At 40.5% G+C, this 20,456-nt stretch overlaps 2 protein-coding genes across 8 annotated transcripts in view; one reads left to right on the top strand and one right to left on the bottom strand.

Annotated features, from left to right (window-relative positions):
* The window catches only part of LOC144091223 (multiple epidermal growth factor-like domains protein 11), a 134,928-nt gene that overhangs the window by 85,101 nt on the left and 29,371 nt on the right, over positions 1-20,456 (bottom strand). For all 7 annotated transcript variants that reach the window (XM_077623429.1, XM_077623409.1, XM_077623446.1 and 4 more), the window contains exons 4-5: positions 19,067-19,167; positions 11,211-11,303 (exon numbers count right to left, since the gene is read on the bottom strand). In XM_077623429.1, the coding sequence (XP_077479555.1) occupies positions 11,211-11,303; positions 19,067-19,167 (194 nt within the window). The remainder of the gene's footprint in view (positions 1-11,210; positions 11,304-19,066; positions 19,168-20,456) is intronic.
* dapk2a (death-associated protein kinase 2a) overlaps positions 7,384-20,456 on the top strand; it is a 127,782-nt gene continuing 114,709 nt past the window's right edge. The window contains exon 1 of the mRNA XM_077623526.1: positions 7,384-7,503. The gene's annotated coding sequence lies outside the window, so the exon portion shown is untranslated. The remainder of the gene's footprint in view (positions 7,504-20,456) is intronic.

The following is a 20,456-nucleotide window of genomic DNA, read 5'->3' as shown; positions in this document are numbered from 1 at the left end:
AGCAATCTGAGATACGGGTAAAATTTTGAGCAAATATGTATCTTGAGAGTAGACTTCTCGTTGGCAAGTGGTCGTGCGTTATCCTATTGTGAGAACATTTGTGTGCATCATTTTCGGAATACAGTGGTTCCTCGACGTACGAGCACCCCGACATACGACCATTTCGAGACACGAGTAAAATTTCGAGCAAATAATTATCTCTAGATACGAGAAAATTTTCGAGATGCGAGAAAGCCAGGTGGCCAAGACATGAGAGGCTGTTTATCATTGTAGCGCACTGCCTTTTTTTGCTGCATCTCTTTCGTGTATAAAAGATATCTACGAGCACTGGGCGGAGCGTTTCATTTTTCCGTGTTTTTCCCCCCGTTAGTCAATGCATAATACAAAGTGAACAACAATGAATCCAAAGCAAACAGGTGGAATGAAGAGTTGTGCAAAGAAAAGGCGAACGTTGACAATCAATATTAAGCGCAAAATAATTGAAAAATATGAGTGGAGTACGTGTCACAAAGCTTGCTCGTTGTCATGGATGATATCGTGTCACTTGGAAATTCCTTGGGGCTGGAGGTTAACGAGGCAGATGTGAATGACCTAATCGCCGAGCACCATGAAGAACTGATGACACAGGATTTAATCGAGCTCCAGGAGAGTGAACATTTGGAGCTGTTGCGGGAACTCAGTAGCGAGGAGGAGGTAGTGGAGGGGGACGACCTGGCTACAAAGGATATCAAAGACATGCTAGCGAAGTGGCAAGAGTTTTCTGATTTTGTAGAAAAGAGGCACCATGACAAGCTGGCAAGTGCTCGCGCGTTATCGTATTGTGAGGACATTTGTGCACGTCATTTTCGAAATATTTTGAAGGGAAGGCCAAAAACAAACAACCCTTGATGTGTTCCTTTTAAAAACTCCCGCTGAACGTCCGGGTGGAGTCAACCCGGAGAACAAAGGTAAAAAAATAAATAAATAAAAATTAGAATTCAGTTTTGTGTAAAGTTACATTAAACGTATGTTTGTGTGTCTGTATATATTAATCCAAGTTAATTTAAATTTTTTGTTCTGTTACGAGTGCGTTGCCGTGGAAAGTCCCCCCCTTCTCTCTGTCCATCTGTCTCTCCCCTCCGTGAAATCCGTCCAATTTTAATATACTATTAAACACATTTTATTACTATTAAACACATTGTATTACTATTAAACACATTTTATTACTATTAAACACATTGTATTACTATTAAACACATTTTATTACTATTAAACCACTAGTTATGTGTTACTTTGTTAATAGATGGCGAATTAGAACAAATAAAACATTTTTTCCAATCCAATATCCTGTTTTTGGTGTTTTTTTCAGAGGGTTGGAACAAATTAATTTGTTTTTTAGTTCATTTCTATGGGAAACGTTTGTTCGAGTTACGAGTAAATCGACATACGAGCTCAGTCCCGGAACGCATTAAACTCGTATCTTGAGGTACCACTGTGCTAAATTCATTCATCTTTTGAACCACTTCTTCTCACAAAAATGTCGCAGCTAACAACGGAGAGGAATTGAACAGGTTTGCCCTATTGAAATAAAAAAAAAAAAAAAAATAAGGACATGTGTTTCCACTTGGCGGCCCGGTTGCTCGAGTGCTTTGCGCGTTGGCCTCACAGCTCTGGGGTCCTGGCTTCAAATCCAGGTTGGTCCACCTGTGTGGGTTTCCTCTGGGTACTCCAGTTTTCTCCCACATTCCAAAAACATGATGCATGATTGTCCATCTCCGTGTGCCCTGCGATCGGCTGGCCACCAATTCAGGGTGTCCCCTGCCTCTGGCCCGGAGTCAGCTGGGATAGGCTCCAGCAAATGAGATCAGATGAGATGTTTCCAGTTTTCACAATTTCAATTTGACCAGATTTGAAAAATTCATGGAAGGATCAGCATGAAATACACACAGAAAAAGAAGTGGGCTGTGTTAACAGTATCAGGCTGCTCGCTTTACGACTTTTGTTGGAATAGTCACCATCATTTGTCTTTTTGTCTTTTTTTTTTAATCAGTCGTAGTTTTCAAACGCCCTTGGAGAAGTTCTGCGAGGACATGCCAACTTATCTTGAAAAGAAAGCCGTGATTACAGGGGCATCAGGTATCTCCTCCAATCTCATAATTAATTTCATCAGTGTTTGCTTGTCGCACTCTTCTGTGTAATTTCATTCCTCCATTCTCCAGTCCAGTGTACTGTGATAGCATTTGTGTTGTAAACTTCAACAAGTCATCTAAAGCCTTTAAACAGCTATCTTGAGATTTAAACAGAAAGGTGGCTAGGTGAATGAGCCGTGCTGATGTTTTATAATAAAAAAAAACTTCTTGAAAGGCCTAACTACAGACTTCCCATAGGTCTTTGTTCCCTATTTAGCCAACAGCGGCCAATCAGCTCAAACCAGCGGCTTAGCTCATTCTTTCCTACAGTGATTGCTTCATGGAGCCAGAGACTTTGTTCCCCCTGATTCCCAGTGGAAGGATGACCTTCCTATCTCATTCAGGATTGCAGAGTCACCGCTTATGTACAAGTGGGGATTGAAAACTCATCTCTTCAAGATACATGTCACGTCTTACTCGGGCCTACTTTTCGTTCTTTTCCTGCAGATCACACCTCCATCTTGTCTAACAAAGAGCTTAACCTATTAGACCCATATAAATTATTTACTTTGCACTCTCATGAACTCTATCTTCCATAAGATCAACTAGCTAACAGAAAAAAGAAGGTGAGAACACGCAAGAAACACACCCCGATGTGTGTATGTATGCTTCTTAATTGTGGGACTGCTGAAGGGGGAAAAAACATTTACACGAAAGCACGTATAAAGTGACACAACACCCTGATTCCCTGCCAATGGCATTCGAGTCACTTTTGCCTTTCTACTTATGCTAAGCTCATGTCACTTTTGAGACATAGCCATTACGGCTTTTGGACTGCTTGCAGTGAAAGTTAAAGATTTTAGATTTGATAAACAATATTTTGAATTTAGAATCTCATCTCATTTTCTGAACCGCTTTATCCTCATTGGGGTCGTGGGGGGTGCTGGAGCCCAACTGTTTCCAGGCCAGAGGCAGGGGCCACCCTGAATCGGTGGCCAGCCGATTGCAGGGCACAAGGAGAACGGCAACCATGCACACTCACACCCATACCTAGGGACAATTTAGAGTGTCCAATCAGCCTACCATGCATGTTTTTGGAATGTGGGAGGAAACCAGAGTACCCAGAGGAAACCCACGCAGGCCCAGGCAGAACATACAAATTCCACACAGGTGGACCGACCTGGATTTGAACCCAGGACCCCAAAGCTGTGAGGCCGACGCGCTAGCCACTCACGACACTGGGCCGGTAGAAAATAATACATAGAAATAACACAAAAATAGCCGGATATTGTTCAATAATCAAACAAGAACGCTGCACCAGGTAACTCACACAGAGAACATGAATTTGGGTGGTTATGCACGGTTGAGCTGTCAATGAGAGATAAGAACAGAAATGTTTGTGACCACTAAGTATAGCTGATGAAAAGCTGAAAGCACCTTTGTATTGTTCCACACCATAACAGGCTTGTCACGACATGGATTCCAGCAAGAGGAGCTGTGTTGAATGCCAAGTTCTTTTGAGGGGACTAGAATAAATTACCATAGCAAGAAATATGTGTGATGTGCGTGTGAAAGATTTTGCAATGGAATATATCTAAAATCAGACACCCAGTGTGCCATGTAAACTGCTTCCACCAGTAGTTTTCGTTATATTTACTTGTACCAGCTTTTTGACATGCTCTGCACTCTACTTCTTGAGCCACAAGGAGACATGCAGTGCGAAGCAAATTTGGGTGCTAGTGAGAGTAGAGAGCAAAATGCTAGCTGCAGTGCGGGGCAGAATGGCTCAGTGGAAGCGTAGTCGATCGGCATCCTGGAGGTTGTGGGACTACTATACCCCTAACCTAACATTTTTTGAGGAGTATTCTTTTAAAACTAGACTTGAAAGCTATGATTCAGATCGGGAGTCTAAAATTGATTCTGTTCCAACCGATCCAGTGCCGACATTTTAACCAATGAGGTGTCTTCTAAAATAGGTAACACATGATTGCAATCAACTGATTGCACTTGCAAAATGTGTTCTTTTGTCTGGTTTGAAAGAGAACCTGCACCCACTCCGGCCCTCTGACGACCGGTTTGAGACGCCCGATTTAGATAAAATACTTACGGTACTCCCATCATTTCATCATGTGAGAAATTTCTCCTGAAGATACGACAAGGATGAAGTTGTCATTTCCACTGCTTGAATTATCTCAATTATGAAACCAACTGTTTGCAGTCTCTGTTTGTGGATCAGTAATTGCCAGTGAGTGCATTTGCTTTGAAAAGGGCAAATTGACAAAAAGAACATCACAATCTGACCCTTTTATCCCAGCTTGTGCTCCTTCTGTTTGACCAGCAACCACTTACTTGATGCCAATGTTCTGCTTGTAACACATTAAAATGTCAGAACTAATTAGCTGCATATATGCCCCAAACTATTCCAATCAATTTGAAAAACAACAAGGTGCTTCACACAATCCCTTCTGTGCAATAACTTCGGGGTGTGCAATAACAATGTGCAATATCTTACATTGTGCAATATTTTAGAATTTACCTTGCCAGGACGTGACTTTTTATATTTTTATATACTTATTTATGTTTTTTTACTGTGAAAATGCAGTTTGTGGAGTAGCACCACCAATTTCGTTATACGCAGCTTTGTATGATGACAATACAGTGGTACCTCGACATCCGAGCACCCCGACATACGAGCAATTCGAGATACGAGTAAAATTTCGAGCAAATAATTATCTTGAGATACGAGAAAGCCAGGTGGCCAAGACATGAGAGGCTGTTTATGATTTTAGCGCACTGTCTTTTTTGCCACATCTCTTTCGTGTATAACAGATATCTACAAGCACTGGGCGGAGCATTGCATTTTTTTCAGTGTTTTTTTTCCCGTCACTCAGCACGAATGGCATAGCGATCGCTAGTATGAGGAGTATATATTACTTCTCGTTGGCAAGTGGTAGTGCGCTATCCTATTGTGAGGACATTTGTGTGCATCATTTTTGGAATATTTTGAAGGGAATACAACAGCAAACAGCCCATCGACAGTGAAAGACAGGGTGGAGGCGGGGCAAACAGCCAACCCGGCCGGGAGAAGGAAGGTATAAAAATGTAAAACAAAATTAGAATTAAGTTTAGTGTAAGGTTAGATTAAACTTATTTTGAGTGTGTCTACATCGTAATCCAAGTTCATTTAAATTTGTTTATGTTATATATTACGATTCACCGGTGCAAAAAGTCTCCCCCGCTCAAACGAATTAAGCTCGTATCTCGAGGTACCACTGTAAAGGCTTTTGATTCTTAGCTACTGCCAATACATTAATAAAACAACACATAAATGCATTCAGCGTATAAAACTGCAATTGACTACTATCCCCATTGAGCCGGTTTCCATCTTACACATCTATACAATTGAAATAAAATCTCTCACAGGATAAAAATTTCAACGGTGTAATTCAATATTAAAATTTAGGGTATAGTTGTCCTATAGACAACCGCAATGACAAATAATATACCGTCTTTTCTCGCATATATGCCGTATTTGTCGCTCAAAAAATGATGACTGAATCGAGGATATGGCTCTTATGCGCACAAATTAGACTTGACATGCACGAAACGCCATAACGCAAGACAATGCGGCTGATACGGTCATTTATTTCAAAATACAGAAAAGATAAACCGATAAATCACTTAAGAAAATTAATTTTGACGTCTATGAATGAAATTCAAGAAAAAAAACGTATCTTGCATAAAACGTGAAAAAATCCTGTTCGGACATAGGCTTTATCATCATCATCTAATCATAAAAAAAATCACTTACTTGTCCCTGCCATTGCCCTCTCAGGGCGCCACCATCTTACCTCGGGATGACAAACTAGACCGCTACGGACACACTTTCTGGTTGTACTGCTCACGTGACTTCGTTTTTGAATTTGTCTACGTGCAGGCAACACCCTTTAGCAATATGTAATCCAGCAGACGATCCTTTCGATTCATAAAGTATCTCAGAAATACCACGTACGAGGATGTTTCTCAAGATTTTCCCTTCGAATTAACACATTTGTACTCCCTATTAAAACCATGAATTTGGAAGTGAAAATTGTGAATCAGGAGGCATCTTATACGAGAGAAATTGTAAAATTCAATGATTTAAAGGTAGGGCTTATACGCGGAGGTGGCTAATATGCGAGAAGAAATCACCTTAACCTAGAATACTTGAATTTCTTTTGGGTCTCAATTCACTGACAAGTCGATACTTCATCTTTTTGCTTTTCTCAGAATGTAATTGGTGGCAAATTCACTTAGCCCTCATTTTAGACATGTCTCAGTCTCTCGACTCCCAGGCAGAAATAAAGCAAGGTAAACAATGTGGTGGCTGTGTGACTGATGATGTGTCAATACTGCCACAGTCAGCAGAGTTACACTGAAAATACTGAGACTGAAAATATAATGCAAATGCAGCAGATACAGAGGTACCTCTACTTACAAATGCTTCTACATACAACATTTTCAGGTTAGAAAACCATTTGAAATGCAAATAACTGTCCCATTATACGAACGCAAGATCCAAGTTACGGAATCAAAAACCCCTTAAAACGTGAATACATTTCCTGTACCCGTTATTTTATTTTAAAATTGTTGCGATAGATTTGCATTCTGCCTGACACTGGCTCTCAACAACAACTCTCTTTACACCAGTGGCGGGCCATCAGGGCCTTCAAGGCCTTCTCTGCTGGCCTAAGAAATATCTGAATCATATTATATTTTGTCCATCAATACTTATTAAATAATTCCAAATAGTCTGTTAGCTTCCTTTCATTGCTTTTCCCCCTGGTTGCACTGCTTCCAGATGTGTGTTTTCATATTGAAGCATTTAACCAATCACATTTCAGCCATTATTTGTTGCAAGGGTCAGAAATCTGCCTCAACGCCTTCACAATCAGTTCTGCGGGCTCTGCCGCTTTAAACTAGCGTCGATAAGACTGTTGCTTTATCCAATCAGATTTCGAGTTGGCAACACCACAATGTATTGTCGCGGGCGTAGAGATACGTCATTGCCTTGTCACAGGCGGAGGGATACGTCATCGCTTTCACCAACTATGATTAGCTACCAAACTGTATCTGGAGCTAGCTGCACAAGCAAATATATTGTTGTGTTGATTTAAAGCCATTTTCAAGACGGACTATGCCAGAAATACGACAGGACAGGCTTGACTTTCAGCATTAGCTTCGATGGCGATAGAAAAGAAGGAAGAAAGAAAGGAGGATGGATATTCTGTAGTTAAAAAGGATTTTTGGTGAGTAAAATATGGCTATATTCCTAAATAATATTTCAATTGTGAGCCCGGTTCTGATATCTGAAAAGCTCCAGTGTTTGTATTTAATCACTAAATGCTGCTAGGAAGTGGATTTTACCCCATTTTAGTGGACGTATCGACCTTCATCGCTGTCGTTTTCCCGGGGAAATTATACTCCGGGCCTGGTTCTGATGTCTAAAAAGCTCCAGTATTTGTATTTAATCAATAAATGCTGTTTTCGGCTGGATTTTACCCCATTTTCGGGCAATTTTTGCCGGTACGCCATTGACATTCATCGCTGTCTTTTCCCGGGAAAATCACCCCCCTGGCCCGGTTGTAATGTCTGAAAAGCTCCAGTATTTGTATTTAATCACTAAATGCTGCTAGGAAGTGGATTTTACCCCATTTTAGTGCAATTTTTTCCATTTCGCCATTGACGTCCATCGCTGTCTTTTCCCGGGGAAATCACCTCCCTGGCCTGGTTGTAATGTCTGAAAAGCTCCAGTATTTGTATTTAATCAATAAATGCTGCTAGGAAGTGGATATTACCCCATTTTAGTGCATTTTTTGCCATTTCGCGTATGGACGTATGTGAACGTATCGACCTTCATCGCTGTCGTTTTCCCGGGCAAATGATACTTCGGGCCTGGTTCTGATGTCTAAAAAGCTCCAGTATTTGTATTTAATCAATAAATGCTGGTTTTGGCTGGATTTTACCCCATTTTCGGGCAATGTTTGCCGGTATGCCATTGACGTTCATCGCTGTCTTTTCCCGGGAAAATCACCCCCCTGGCCCGGTTGTAATGTCTGAAAAGCTCCAGTATTTGTATTTAATCATTAAATGCTGCTTGGAAGTGGATTTTACCCCATTTTTGTGCATTGATTTATTGATTATTTTTTATATGTTGCAGCTGTAGCTGCAGTCGAGGTTTTATAGCCATAAAATAGTTTTTGAGGGTTGGATTGATTCGTTGAAGGCACTACGAGAAAATGCAAGGAAAACTGACGGTCAATTTCAAAAGAAAAGATGACACATATTAACTATTTAAGAAATGTTTGGGTGTTATTTTTGTTAAAAAATTGTAAACCAAAGTGAAAATATTACGAAAATAAAAACTCACTAAATAGCGGTGCTGTTGCGGCGTTTATGCAACTAACTTCAAGCCGAAATGACTAAGCGGAAGCACTGATGTGTGCACTGAAGGTATACATTTTTCGAATCTGCAGAGTGTAATGCTTAAAACTTCCACAAGAGAGCAGCAAGATAACATATTTCTGGTCAGGCATACTCATCGATAATCCTTGCAAATGCTCAAAGCTTGAGTTTACACACTAAGAGAAGGTAAAGAAATTCAGATCTGTTAGGATCCGACAGCCATTTCTGGCCACCATAAAAAAATTCAACACTCTACGATGCACGGTTTGGACAAACATAGCGTGATAATGTTGACATAAAACATCTACCCATCCATAAATCACGCTTTTTCCCTGTCATGACGGGAAGACTCGACGAGACACGATTGTGCTGGCCGTGCTGACCCAATGTAGTTGTAAGGTAGGACGCCTTTCCCACGTCATTTACAAACGTCATTTTCTGAAGAGGGCGGCCCGGTGACACGAGTGGTTAGCGCGTCGGCCTCACAGCTCTGGGGTCCTGGGTTCAAATCCAGGTCACGTCCATCTGTTTGCATGTTATGCCTGGGCCTGTGTGGGTTTCCTCCGGGTACTCCGGTTTCCTCCCACATTCCAAAAACATGCATGGTAGGCTGATTGGACACTCTAAAATTCCCCTAGGTATGGGTGTGAGTGTGCATGCTTGTCCGTTTCCTTGTGCCCGGCAATTGGCTGGCCACTGATTCAGGGTGTCCCCCGCCTCTGGCCTGGAGACAGCTGGGATTGGCTCCAGCACCCCCTGTGACCCTAATGAGGATAAAGCGGTTCCGAAAATGAGATGAGAGATGACATGAGATTTTTGGAAGAATTTCTGCCAGCGAGTTTCTAGGTGCACACACACCCACACATTCATCCATAAATCATGCTTTATAAGGATTTTATAGAATAGATAAAGTGTGATTTATGGATGGGTGGATGTTTTATAACTAACCCTAACCCGTCACGACAGGAAAAAAAGGGTTCCGAGAGCACCTGGAAACTCGCGAGCGGAAATTCTTCTGAAAATGACCCCTGTAAGTGACTTAGAAAGGCGTCCTACCTTATGACCAATCAGCCACGCGGTCCGTTTAGGCACATCATGTAAAAACAACGATTCATACATTAACTCTGCTTTTAACTTTAACAAATGAAAGCTTGAGTTTACACACCTAGAGAAGGTGAAGAATTATATTAGGATCTGACTGCCGTTTCTGGCCACCATAAAAAATTTCAAATCTCTACGTTGCACGGTTTGGACAAACGTAGCGAGAGAATTTTAACGTACACGCACACACAAACACAAACACATATCCATTCATAAATCATGCTTCATAAGGATTATAGATCAATGGTGTGAATGAAATGAAGAAGATATTAGAAAAATGAAAAAAGCGGGATGGGGTTGACTGATATTGCAAGGCAATACGGCCGTAACATCTCGACCATCCCTACAATATTGAAGCAGAAAAAAAGCATTAAAAAGGACAACTCCTTTGCAAGGCCTTTTTGTGATTTGAAAAATGAGGTCGTCACTGAATGATGAGATGGAGAGACTGCTACTTCTTTGGATGGAACGGGAAGAAATTGCAGGAGGTACAGTGACAGAGTCGATTCTTTCTGTAAAAGCAGCGCCGAAGGGGAACGTAAATCCAAACAGGTAAGAAGCAGTGGCGATTAATGAAATGCGGGAAGAATTAAATGAGACAAAAACCATCAAATAGAAAAATCTTAATAAAAAATAGATAACAAGTTCTTTTTAATGTTAAGTTGTTTTAAATTCATAACGTGACGTTCAGGGTGTGTTTATGTGCATGTGTTAATGTGCTTTTTGCATAACGTTAGTTTCCTCCAGATACTTATGCACCTGCCCTTCAATATGAATACAAAATGTTTTGCATGTTTGTCTGTCATTTTCTAAAGCGCTTTATCCTCACTAGGGTCGTGGGGGTGCTGGAGCCTATCCCAGCTGACTCCGGGCCAGAGGCAGGGTACACCCTGAATTGGTGGCCAGCCGATTGCAGGGCACAAGAAGAAAAACAACCATTCACGGCCACAAGGAGAAAAACAACCATTCACGGCCAGACTCATACCTAGGGGTAATTTAGAGTGTTCAATCAGATTACCATGCATGTCTTTGGAATGTGGGAGGAAACTGGAGTACCCAGAGAAAACCCACGCAGGCCTAGAGAACACGCAAACTCCACACAGGTGGACCGACCTGGATTTGAGCCCAGGTCCCCTACTGTGCTTAACCACTCAACCGCCGGGTCGCCTGCATGTTTGTTATTCATTTTAATACATTCATAAATGATTTTCTCTTGTATTGCTACTTATTCAGAATATTTTTTGCTGTAAAAACTGAACGGTACTTTCTCTGCACAATTCATCTGGGTTTATGTTATTGCGTGAAAACCTTTATTTACTCCCAACATATAAAATGTATGACTTTAATGGTTTGTTAAGTTATTTTTGTCTTTTATTCAAAATGTATTTCTTTACTTTGCGTTGGATTTCAATATATAAAAAAGTTCGCAATCACATTACTTCTGTCATGAGATGAAGCCTTTAGATTAACTTTCCCTCAATCACAAAGTGTGCACTTTTGCATTCAAGTGTACACAATGTCATGAGATATGGATGCACCAAATAGATTTGAACTCACCACTAGTGCAGTCCAGTCCTCCCCAGCCAGGCTCACATTGGCAGGTGTCAGGTGCGACACACCGACCATGGGCACACACCTCAGTACACAAGGCTGAGAGGGAAAAAAAGAATAAAGAAGAATTAATTAAGACCCAGTTGATATGATTTTACAGCACTAATGAGGAGCTATAAATTGCATCTCAACTAAAACAATTTAATCCAGACAAATCCAGACTACTGAGGGACTGTGCGAATCATTTTAAATGAGTGATTCTGCTAATTTAACCTCAGTCTCAGTCTGCAGAACCATGTGGACTTCCTGTGTGAGACTCCAGTTTTTTACCTAGGTCTACCACGTCTTCTGTGTCTGTCTTGCTACTGCAATCAAGGAAATTTCCCGAATACGGGATGAAATAAAATTCTAATCTTATCTAATTTAATTTTGTTTGCATTTTAAAAAACGTGGGATATATGCATATGTTGACATGAAAACATATTTTCTATAATTATCTTAGGTGCTTAGATTATTATTTGAAAGGAATAAAACCTCTCTAATGTTTTTCCCCTCAATGATTCAATTAACATTAATTAATTAAATAATGCATAGGCTGCCTGATGGTGTAGAGCACAGGTATCAAAGTGGCTGTCCAGGGGCCAAATCTGGCCCGCCCCATCATTTTGTGCGGCCCGAGAAAATAAATCATGAGTGCCGACTGTCTGTTTTAGGGTCAAATTCAAACGAAGATTATAGATGTATATTGTATCAATAATTGCAATTTTTTGAATCCAATTTTTTTTCTTTAGTTTTTAGTTCAAAAAGCAAAATCTACAAATAAATATATAAAAATATTTTCTGTTTTCCACTTTAACATGTAACATCATTAAAAAAGATCTGGTTTCCTTTTGAAATGAAGAAGAAATGATTAAAAGATATTTTCCCTTACTAAGAAAAAAAGATCAAATAAACAGTTTTAGATCTATAAAAAACGGAATATTTCGGGCTTTTGATCGAGTTCTTTTAATCCGATTTTTTTTTTAATCCAAATATTATATCTAAAATGGTCCGGCCTACATGAAATCGAGTTGACGTTCATGCGACCGCGAACCAACCCGAGTTTGACACCCTTGGTGTAGAGGTTCACTCGCCTGACCTCGGTGCGGACAGGCGCACGCTCGATTTCCACTGGTGGTGGTATGATTCTGAGTGCGTATGGTCGTTTGTCTATCTGTGTGCCCTACGGCTGACTGGTGACCAGTCTAGGTTGTGGTCTCCGTTTTGTCCGAAGTCAGCTGGGCTAGACTCCGGCAACCCCCACAACCCTTATGAGGATACACGGTATGAAGGTGAATGAATGAATTATTTCATTCATTTTTCTGAAACGCTTATCCTCACAACGGTCACGGGGGGGCCAGAGCACAAGGAGACATCCTGAATTGGTGGCCATCCAATCACAGGGCACAGTCAGACAACCATTCACGCTCACACTCAACAAGTTTTAACAACAGATAGGGATGTTAAAAAATGTGAGTATTGTTGTGGGAACTTTGTTATGTTGCTCTACAAACATAGACATTATTCAGGCCCGAAGGAAACTAAAGGACTGGATCAAATCTTACCGTGACCGGACGTATCGTCGACGGACACTTCGTCCCCGTACGGTTCATCGAACGGACGCCGGACACTTCGTCGACCGGACAATTAGTCGCCGGACACTTTGTCGCCAGACAGTTCGCCTAACCTTAACCACTAACCTTAACCACTATTAAAGAAGACAAAGGAAATTCACATATTCTTTATATTCTTTATTAAAGAAAATAAAACAGCAAAAACTCGCTCGACAACAAAAACACCTTAACATTTGGGCGTGTGCGTACTAAATGGGCTCGTCTCTAAACACACTACGCACGTTAAACGGTTCCTACGTTGAGCGCTCCATTTTTTAAATAAAAGGCAATAAATAAAATTATTTTATTTAAAAAAATATTGTGTTTTATTATGCAAATTTTGTGTTTTATTATACAAATCTTGTGTTTTATTATACCAATTTATTTATTGAAGTGTCCGTCGACCAAGTGTCCGTCGACCAAGTGTCCGTCGACCAAGTGTCCGTCGACGAAATGTCCGGGTACCAAATCTTACTCCCGGGCGATCTACCAATAGTACCTTGGCCATTGACTTGTCGATCGTTATCGATGTAATGATTATGCCTGATAGACTATTATCACTCATTTCTACATCAACTTAGTGGCATAGAACATCTGCTCCCCCATAGGGTCAGGAAAGTGTCACAGCATCCAGTCTAAAATGGAGCCATATTTTTTTTCTGCCACCAATGTCTTATGATGATGTAGTTCGGGGGTGGCGAACACGCGGCTCTTGAGCCGCATGCGGCTCCAGGCCTAAATAAATGCGGCTCTTTGCTTCTGATCATATTTTGTATATACTGTGGCTCTTTGCCTCGTTTCATGTCTCTCTTATTTTTTATCTCTTTTAAAACACAATCAAATTCATCAGGGAGCATTAAAAACAAATGAAAAATTATATTTAAAAAAATAATTTGGGCGGCCCGGCAGCTGAATGGTTACCGCGTCGGCCTCACAGCTCTGGGGTCCTGGGCTCAAATCCAGGTCGCTACACCTGTGTGGAGTTTGCATGTTCTCCCTGAGCCTGCATGTGTTTCCTCCGGGTATTCTGGTTTCCTACCACATTCTAAAAACATGAATGTTAAGATGATTGGACACTCTAACTTGCCCCTAGGTATGGGTGTTAGTGTGCATTACATGAATGTCCGTCTCCTTGTGCCCTGCGATTAGCGGGCCAACGATTCAGGGTGTCCCCCGCCTCTAGCCCGGAGTGAACTGAGATAGGCTCCAGCACCCCCGTGACCCTAATGAGGATAAAGCGGTTCAGAAAATGAATGAATGAACAAAAATAATTTGGCAGATTGGATTTTTTTATGCTGCTTCTGACATAAATGTGAGTCTTTGACTCTCACAGTTTAAAATGTTGGCTCTTTGTGTCTAACTTGTTCGCCACCCCTAATGTAGTTGTTCATTATACAGCAGAAATCCAGAAAAGTCTAGTTTTAGTTTCAATTCAATCATCCAGAACAGGGGTCTATACTACCGGTCTGCTGCCCGCGACCAGTCTGGAAGCCACTTGGTGCCACTCTGCCAGAGAAATACATTTTAAAATTTGTTAACCTTATGCACATGAGGCACCGTTGACGCTCAAGTATGAAGAACATGAGTTGTATATTGTGGTAAATTCTGCTATCGCATAAACATATATAATAGAAGAGACCATATGGCTTTTATAGTTACACTTCCAGATTAAAGTTGAAAGAGTGAAAAGATCAGAGGAATCGTCTTCTTTATAAAACGCAAAACCGGTTCAAATTTGACAAGTTGAAATTTTCTATCATCTCTTTCAGCTCATTTTTTAAGGATAACTTGTGCACCAGACAATGAATACTGCATCATTCATTACGTAGGAAGTATGCAGGTCGACGTCAACCTGACAGTTGAGAGACTTTGGCACCCGTATCTCAGAAATATATGTTATGTATCTTTCTTTTCTGTTTGTGTAAGTTACTGCTTATGACAAATAAAGGTACAGTCATACCTCTACTTAAGAGTGCCTCTAGGTATGAAAGTTTCAGGTTACAATTTTTTTATATGCAAATGAGTGACTCGAGATACGAAAAAGATCTAAGTTACGAAATCCCCCAAAAAGTAAATGTGTTTCCTTATCCGTTATTTTATTTTGAATTCCCCTTATTAAGCGATTAAAAACCGTACAAATGCAATGCAGCACATTTTTTCACACACACACACATACACATGTATACACGTAAAAGTATAAAATGTAATACAAAGTGGACGGCTTTCGGCTAGAACAGACTCTTGCCGCCATCTGCCGGACAAACACGGGGATTACGTCTCCCAGTATAACGGCCGTGGAGAGAACTATTTCAGGGGCACAGGGCACATTTTCATATGCTTTATTTATTTTAAGACATTAATAAATAATTTCTTTATATTTTTCTCTCATTTTTGTGTTTCCTCACATCTTTTATACAAAATTGGGACACTGACCAATTGTAAAAGGTTTAGTAGGTAGTTGTGTGAGGACCAATGTTCCCTCTAATTTTTCGTTGGTCTGAGCAGAAAGTCAACCTCCCTGAGCGCACCGAGTACCAGTGTGAGCGACATCATCGGTACTTGGATGATTCGCCTAAAGACGTTTCGCCGACGGACGTTTGACAGACGGGCAGGTCGCCGAATGAACGTTCGGCGGAACGTCCATTCCGGTCACGACATCATCATTGCTCGCTATGGGCACACAAGCAGGTGCATGTCAATGTTCCCTCTAATTTTTCATGTAAAACACGAAAAACATAAGTGGACAGAGCTACTGCCACTGGCTTCCGCTTAAACGGCGCCATCATGGGGAAAGGGGTAATAAAAAAAATAAATTAAAAAAAAATAAAAAAAAATATCCGATTTTTTTTTTTACTGCGCGCCATATGATTGCTGCTGCGCAGAGAAGACGAGAGTAGTGCGCAATTGCGCACGCGCGCAGCTTAGAGGGAACACTGGTGAGGACCGTTGAACGAATTAGAGAATTTACATATAAAGTACACCGCTACTTACGAAATTTTCAAATTACGAAAAAAGTTCTGGAACCAATTAATTTCGTAAGTAGAGGGGTGACTGTATCTTTATAATTGGTAATGAATAGAAAATACAGCATTAGGGCAAGTCAAATATGTCTGTGTACAAAATACAGCATGATCCATCCAATTGAAGATCCAAATTTAAATGCCATTACACAATACTTTTTTCTATAGCCCACTATGTTTACTCTTCACATTAATGTTTCCTTATGTCTGATATCTGTCTTTTAGATTTTGTATGGTATTATTGTTTTACATTATAATTTTTGGACTGTTTTTCTGGCAATAATTTGTGAAACCAGAAAATAAATCTGAATTGTTCAAATGGCTAAAAAAAAAAAAAAATGAATTTGAATTGTATATTAGAACACTTTAATTCATTCATTCATTTTCCATACCGGTTTACCGGGTCGTCAACCATAGGCTATGGAGACGCATGCAGCTCTTTAGTGCTGCTCTGTTGTTGTTGTTGTTCAGTCACCTCAGGCGCCTGAGGATTACCCTCAGCAGCGCTAGAGCTGCCACTGGAACGCAGATTTTTTTTTTGTTCATCCAAACGTAGGGCACCACGTTCCTGGGTGGCAGCTCTGGGTGGTTTTGTTGGATTCGCAGGCCGCGGCAGGCGGCCTCCCAGGAGACACCTCGTGAAGGTTACAACTGTTGTCTCCCAGTGCTGCTCTAGTGGCTACCTGGAGCATATTGGCATATTGGGAGCCACAAAACCACTTCCAAATTTCCTAAAAACAGGGATTTTTCAACATTGCCTCGCTAGCAAGTTAGCTAAAAAATGTCATCTGTCAGTTTTCACTTTGAGGAATAGATTGAGGAAACGGGAGAGTTAGGGCCTGGATTGGCATCCTGTTGGAGTTATGGTGTTTAACGTATTATCTAATCTGTGCAATGTAATGTTTTACATCTTGTTGAGCAATGTGCAGCCACTTTGGCTAACTAAAGTCTCGTGCTTGGAGCAACCCATTTGGCTCAATGGAGGTAATGTAATTTTCCTTTCATTCATTCATTTTCTGAACCTCTTATCCTCACAAAGGTCGCGGGGGGTGCTGGAGACTATCCCAGCCAATGTTCCTTCTAATTTTTCATGTCTGGGCATACAGACTCCCTGAGCACACTGATGATCACTGTGAGCAACATCAGAATTGTGAATTTTTATCTAACGTAATAGAATTGCTTGTTAATCTAAAAGAATTTCTATCTAAAATATTTAGTTTGATACATTCATTCATTTCTAACGCTTATCCTAACAAGGGTCGTGAGTGGTGCTGGAGCCTATCCCAGCTAACTACGAGCAGTGAAAACACAAAAGACTTGCTGGTTATTTGTTAAGACCTTGCACGAGAAGGAATTGAATAAACACACACAGTATGCTTCGCTTAGGCATCTACACCCCCACCCCTAGGGCAACGCATTCACTTATGAAAAAACAGGACTGTGCTATAGAATTTACCATCTAGGGTGGAAAATGTATTTTCTTTTATGGAAAGGGCAACAGTACTAGATGAAAACAGGATTAAACAAAACAGATACATCTGCAAGGAGATTTCAGGAGGTTAAATTATTTATGCTTTCTTTGTAAAAAAAAAACTTGATTTTCTCTCCCACTATATGTTATCATTTCATTGCAGTGGTGATAATAACGGTAAGTGAAAAATTATAAAAGAAATTTAGAGGGTCTTTCAACCGACGGCTGTAAAACCTTCAGGTTTTAAGGTTTAAAACATTTTTTCTTGAGTTTATGCCTACCGAAATTATTTTAACAGTTAATGTATCAAACTAAAGCGGCCTGCCGAATAAGTGGTTAGCGCGTTGGCCTCACACTTCTGGTGTCGAGGGTTCGATTCCCAGGTGGATCCTCACTCTGTGGAGTTTGCATGTTCTCCCCAAGTTTGCGTTGGTTTTCTCCAAGTATTCCAGTTTCCTCCCACATCGGAAAAACACTCAGAGTAGCCTGGTTGAACACTTTCAATTGCTCCTAGGTATGAGTGTGAGCTGAATGGTTGTCCGTCTCCTTATGTCCTGTGATTGGCTGGCCATCGATTCAGGATGTCCCCCGCCTGGTGCTCGGAGTTAGCTGGGATAGGCTCCAGCACCAAGTTACAAATTCATCAAATAGAAATAAACACTTGACTGCAGCAAATGAAAACATGACTGTGCTCTGAGTACATAAAGGTTAAGTCCTTCCGGTAATTAGCAAAGTAATCGAATAATACAGCATTCGGGAGCCTCTGTCAAACCTTGGAATTTTTCGTATAATTGAAAAAGTACTATATTCTGTTAAAATAGTGACGTAAGCAGTCTTACTTTCTGATACAACCCAGCATTGCTTTTTGAATCCTTTTCTTATTATTTGCCATTGTTGGAAGAAGCACTCCTATCTTGAAACATCTTGCATGCATCAAACTTGCCAGGTTTCCTTCATTAATGTCAGGAGTGGCCTGTTTTGTCCCTCCTGACGTGCCGTCAGGGAAGCAGCTGCAGTCAATCTGCTGATTGCTTCCTGGTTTTGTTATTTAAGGAGCAATGAGTCAGAGGACCATTGCCGGATCGTCTTTTGTTGGTGCGTGCGCGTAGCATGCTGCCGTTTTGTTTCCAGGCCATTGTGGATTTGTTGACCCTTGATGATTTATTAAAGAATGTCGTTTGAAGCCAACTGGCTCGAGTCAACTCACGTCTCCCGCGCATGGGTCCCCATATATTCCCGATCGCGCCGCGACGACGCAGCGACGCAGCGAGATCGTAACAATTAACTATTGTTTGCAGTCAAAGAAAATCACCAAATCTTCTACGGAAACAATCCAGAGGGGCAGATACTTAATGCAGTGATGCAAATTGTCTTTTGGGTATTTTGTACTTGGAAAATATCAATATATTTTGCACTAAAGTAGATTAGTACAAAATACAATGGCCTACTTCCTTTTCAAAATACAAATTAAATAACAGATTTATGTATTTGGCACACGAAAATATAAAAGATTAATAAATATAAAGAAATACAAATAATGGAAAGACTGTGCATCTCTGGGTTTGACTACAAAAGGCCTCATCATGGAAGCAGGAAATAATCTGCCATGAAATTATACTTGATAGGCTTTCTAATGTATTAATTGCAATGCCAACACTTGTATCCCCATTGGATCCAGATCATGAGAAAGCAATGAAATTACAAAAAGGCATAACTTACGAATGCACAGGTCTCCACTTTCATAGAAACCCGGGCAGCACTGAGAGCGTCGTCTGTACATTGTTCTCACACCTCTTCTGTAGGCTGTCTTGTAGCTGATCCTGGGCGAAATAACATTATATGCTCGTTGTCAAGTTACTAAGGGAATTTCCTAACACAAACGACGAAATGGTGCGATCTTGTTTTTTTAGGGAAAAAAATGAGATAAAATAAAACTGGTTGAAACTTGGAGTTGAGATATTTTGTTCAAAGCAAATGGGACAAACATGCCATTGGCTGAGGCAAAGTCCAACTAGGACTGATAATGGCAAAGTTTTGCCAATTTTGTCAAGATTTGAGAAGCACACAAAAATGAGAGAAAAATATAAGAAAATGATTTATTAATGAATAACAAGCATAGAAAATCTATCCGTGTTGAAACGCAGGGGAACAAGAAGAAGCTAACGGTGTGCAACAAAGAGAGAGACAGCACACAAACACGGACACAACGTTTCATGATTTATTTGGAATTTAATTTTTCACCCATTTTATTGGTCGCTACTGGTTCATATCTGTTTGGATTTAAGTTGCCCTTCTGCAGTTCTGGTTGACGGACGTTTTGAAAAAAAAACTATCCAAAGACAATTGCCTTTGATGACTCTTGATAATGTTTCTATAATGCAACAGACAAATGTCGTAAAAGTGGGCGATCGCCTGATTCGTGAACACTTTTTCTGGATGTTCTGGTTCTTTTTCTACAAAGTCAGAAAGTCCGTGAAATTTCTCCAGCATTTCTTGCTGGAATGCTCGCTCCTTCGTCCTCGTTCGCCTTCTTGCTGAGTGTTCCATTAACTCTAGAGTTAGTTTTTATGCCCCTCGACCAACTCGGCATTGTCCTCCTCGCTGACCACTTCTTTTCATTCGCACTGGTAACAATAAAACACCGTCAGAACTCTGTGATGACGAATGGCGGTCAAAAGTACATAAGAGAGAATCTTAAAACAGGGATAGGGGTTCTTGTGAGACAGCCAATCAGAGCCCAGTAGAGTGTAGCAAGGTTCTAAAGTGAGAATCAATGCATCCGTGACAATTTCAAAATAAAATAATGGATACCTCTGGTGCTGTTTCCCTGAACAGTTTGCTACATATGAAATTCAGATTATAAAACTTCTGAAAGACAATATTTTATTATTTATTTTAATATTTTATTTCTCTATATGAATGATATTCAAATTATGAAAGAGAAATCTAAAAAAATATATAAACATCCCTTAAAGCCTAAATACACTTGTAGCATATTGTATTTTATAGTGATTCGTAATTAGTCTCTGAGTTGTGTATTTAAACCCCACTGAGTTTAGTGTCATTGTCGGATCGTTTGCGTAAATTTCCTTACCATGCAGCCACGCTA

Source organism: Stigmatopora argus, chromosome 2 (genome assembly GCF_051989625.1).
Source record: "Stigmatopora argus isolate UIUO_Sarg chromosome 2, RoL_Sarg_1.0, whole genome shotgun sequence".
Lineage (NCBI taxonomy): Eukaryota > Metazoa > Chordata > Actinopteri > Syngnathiformes > Syngnathidae > Stigmatopora > Stigmatopora argus.
Note: the sequence above shows the minus strand (reverse complement) of the source record. Positions and strands in the feature narration are given on the sequence as shown.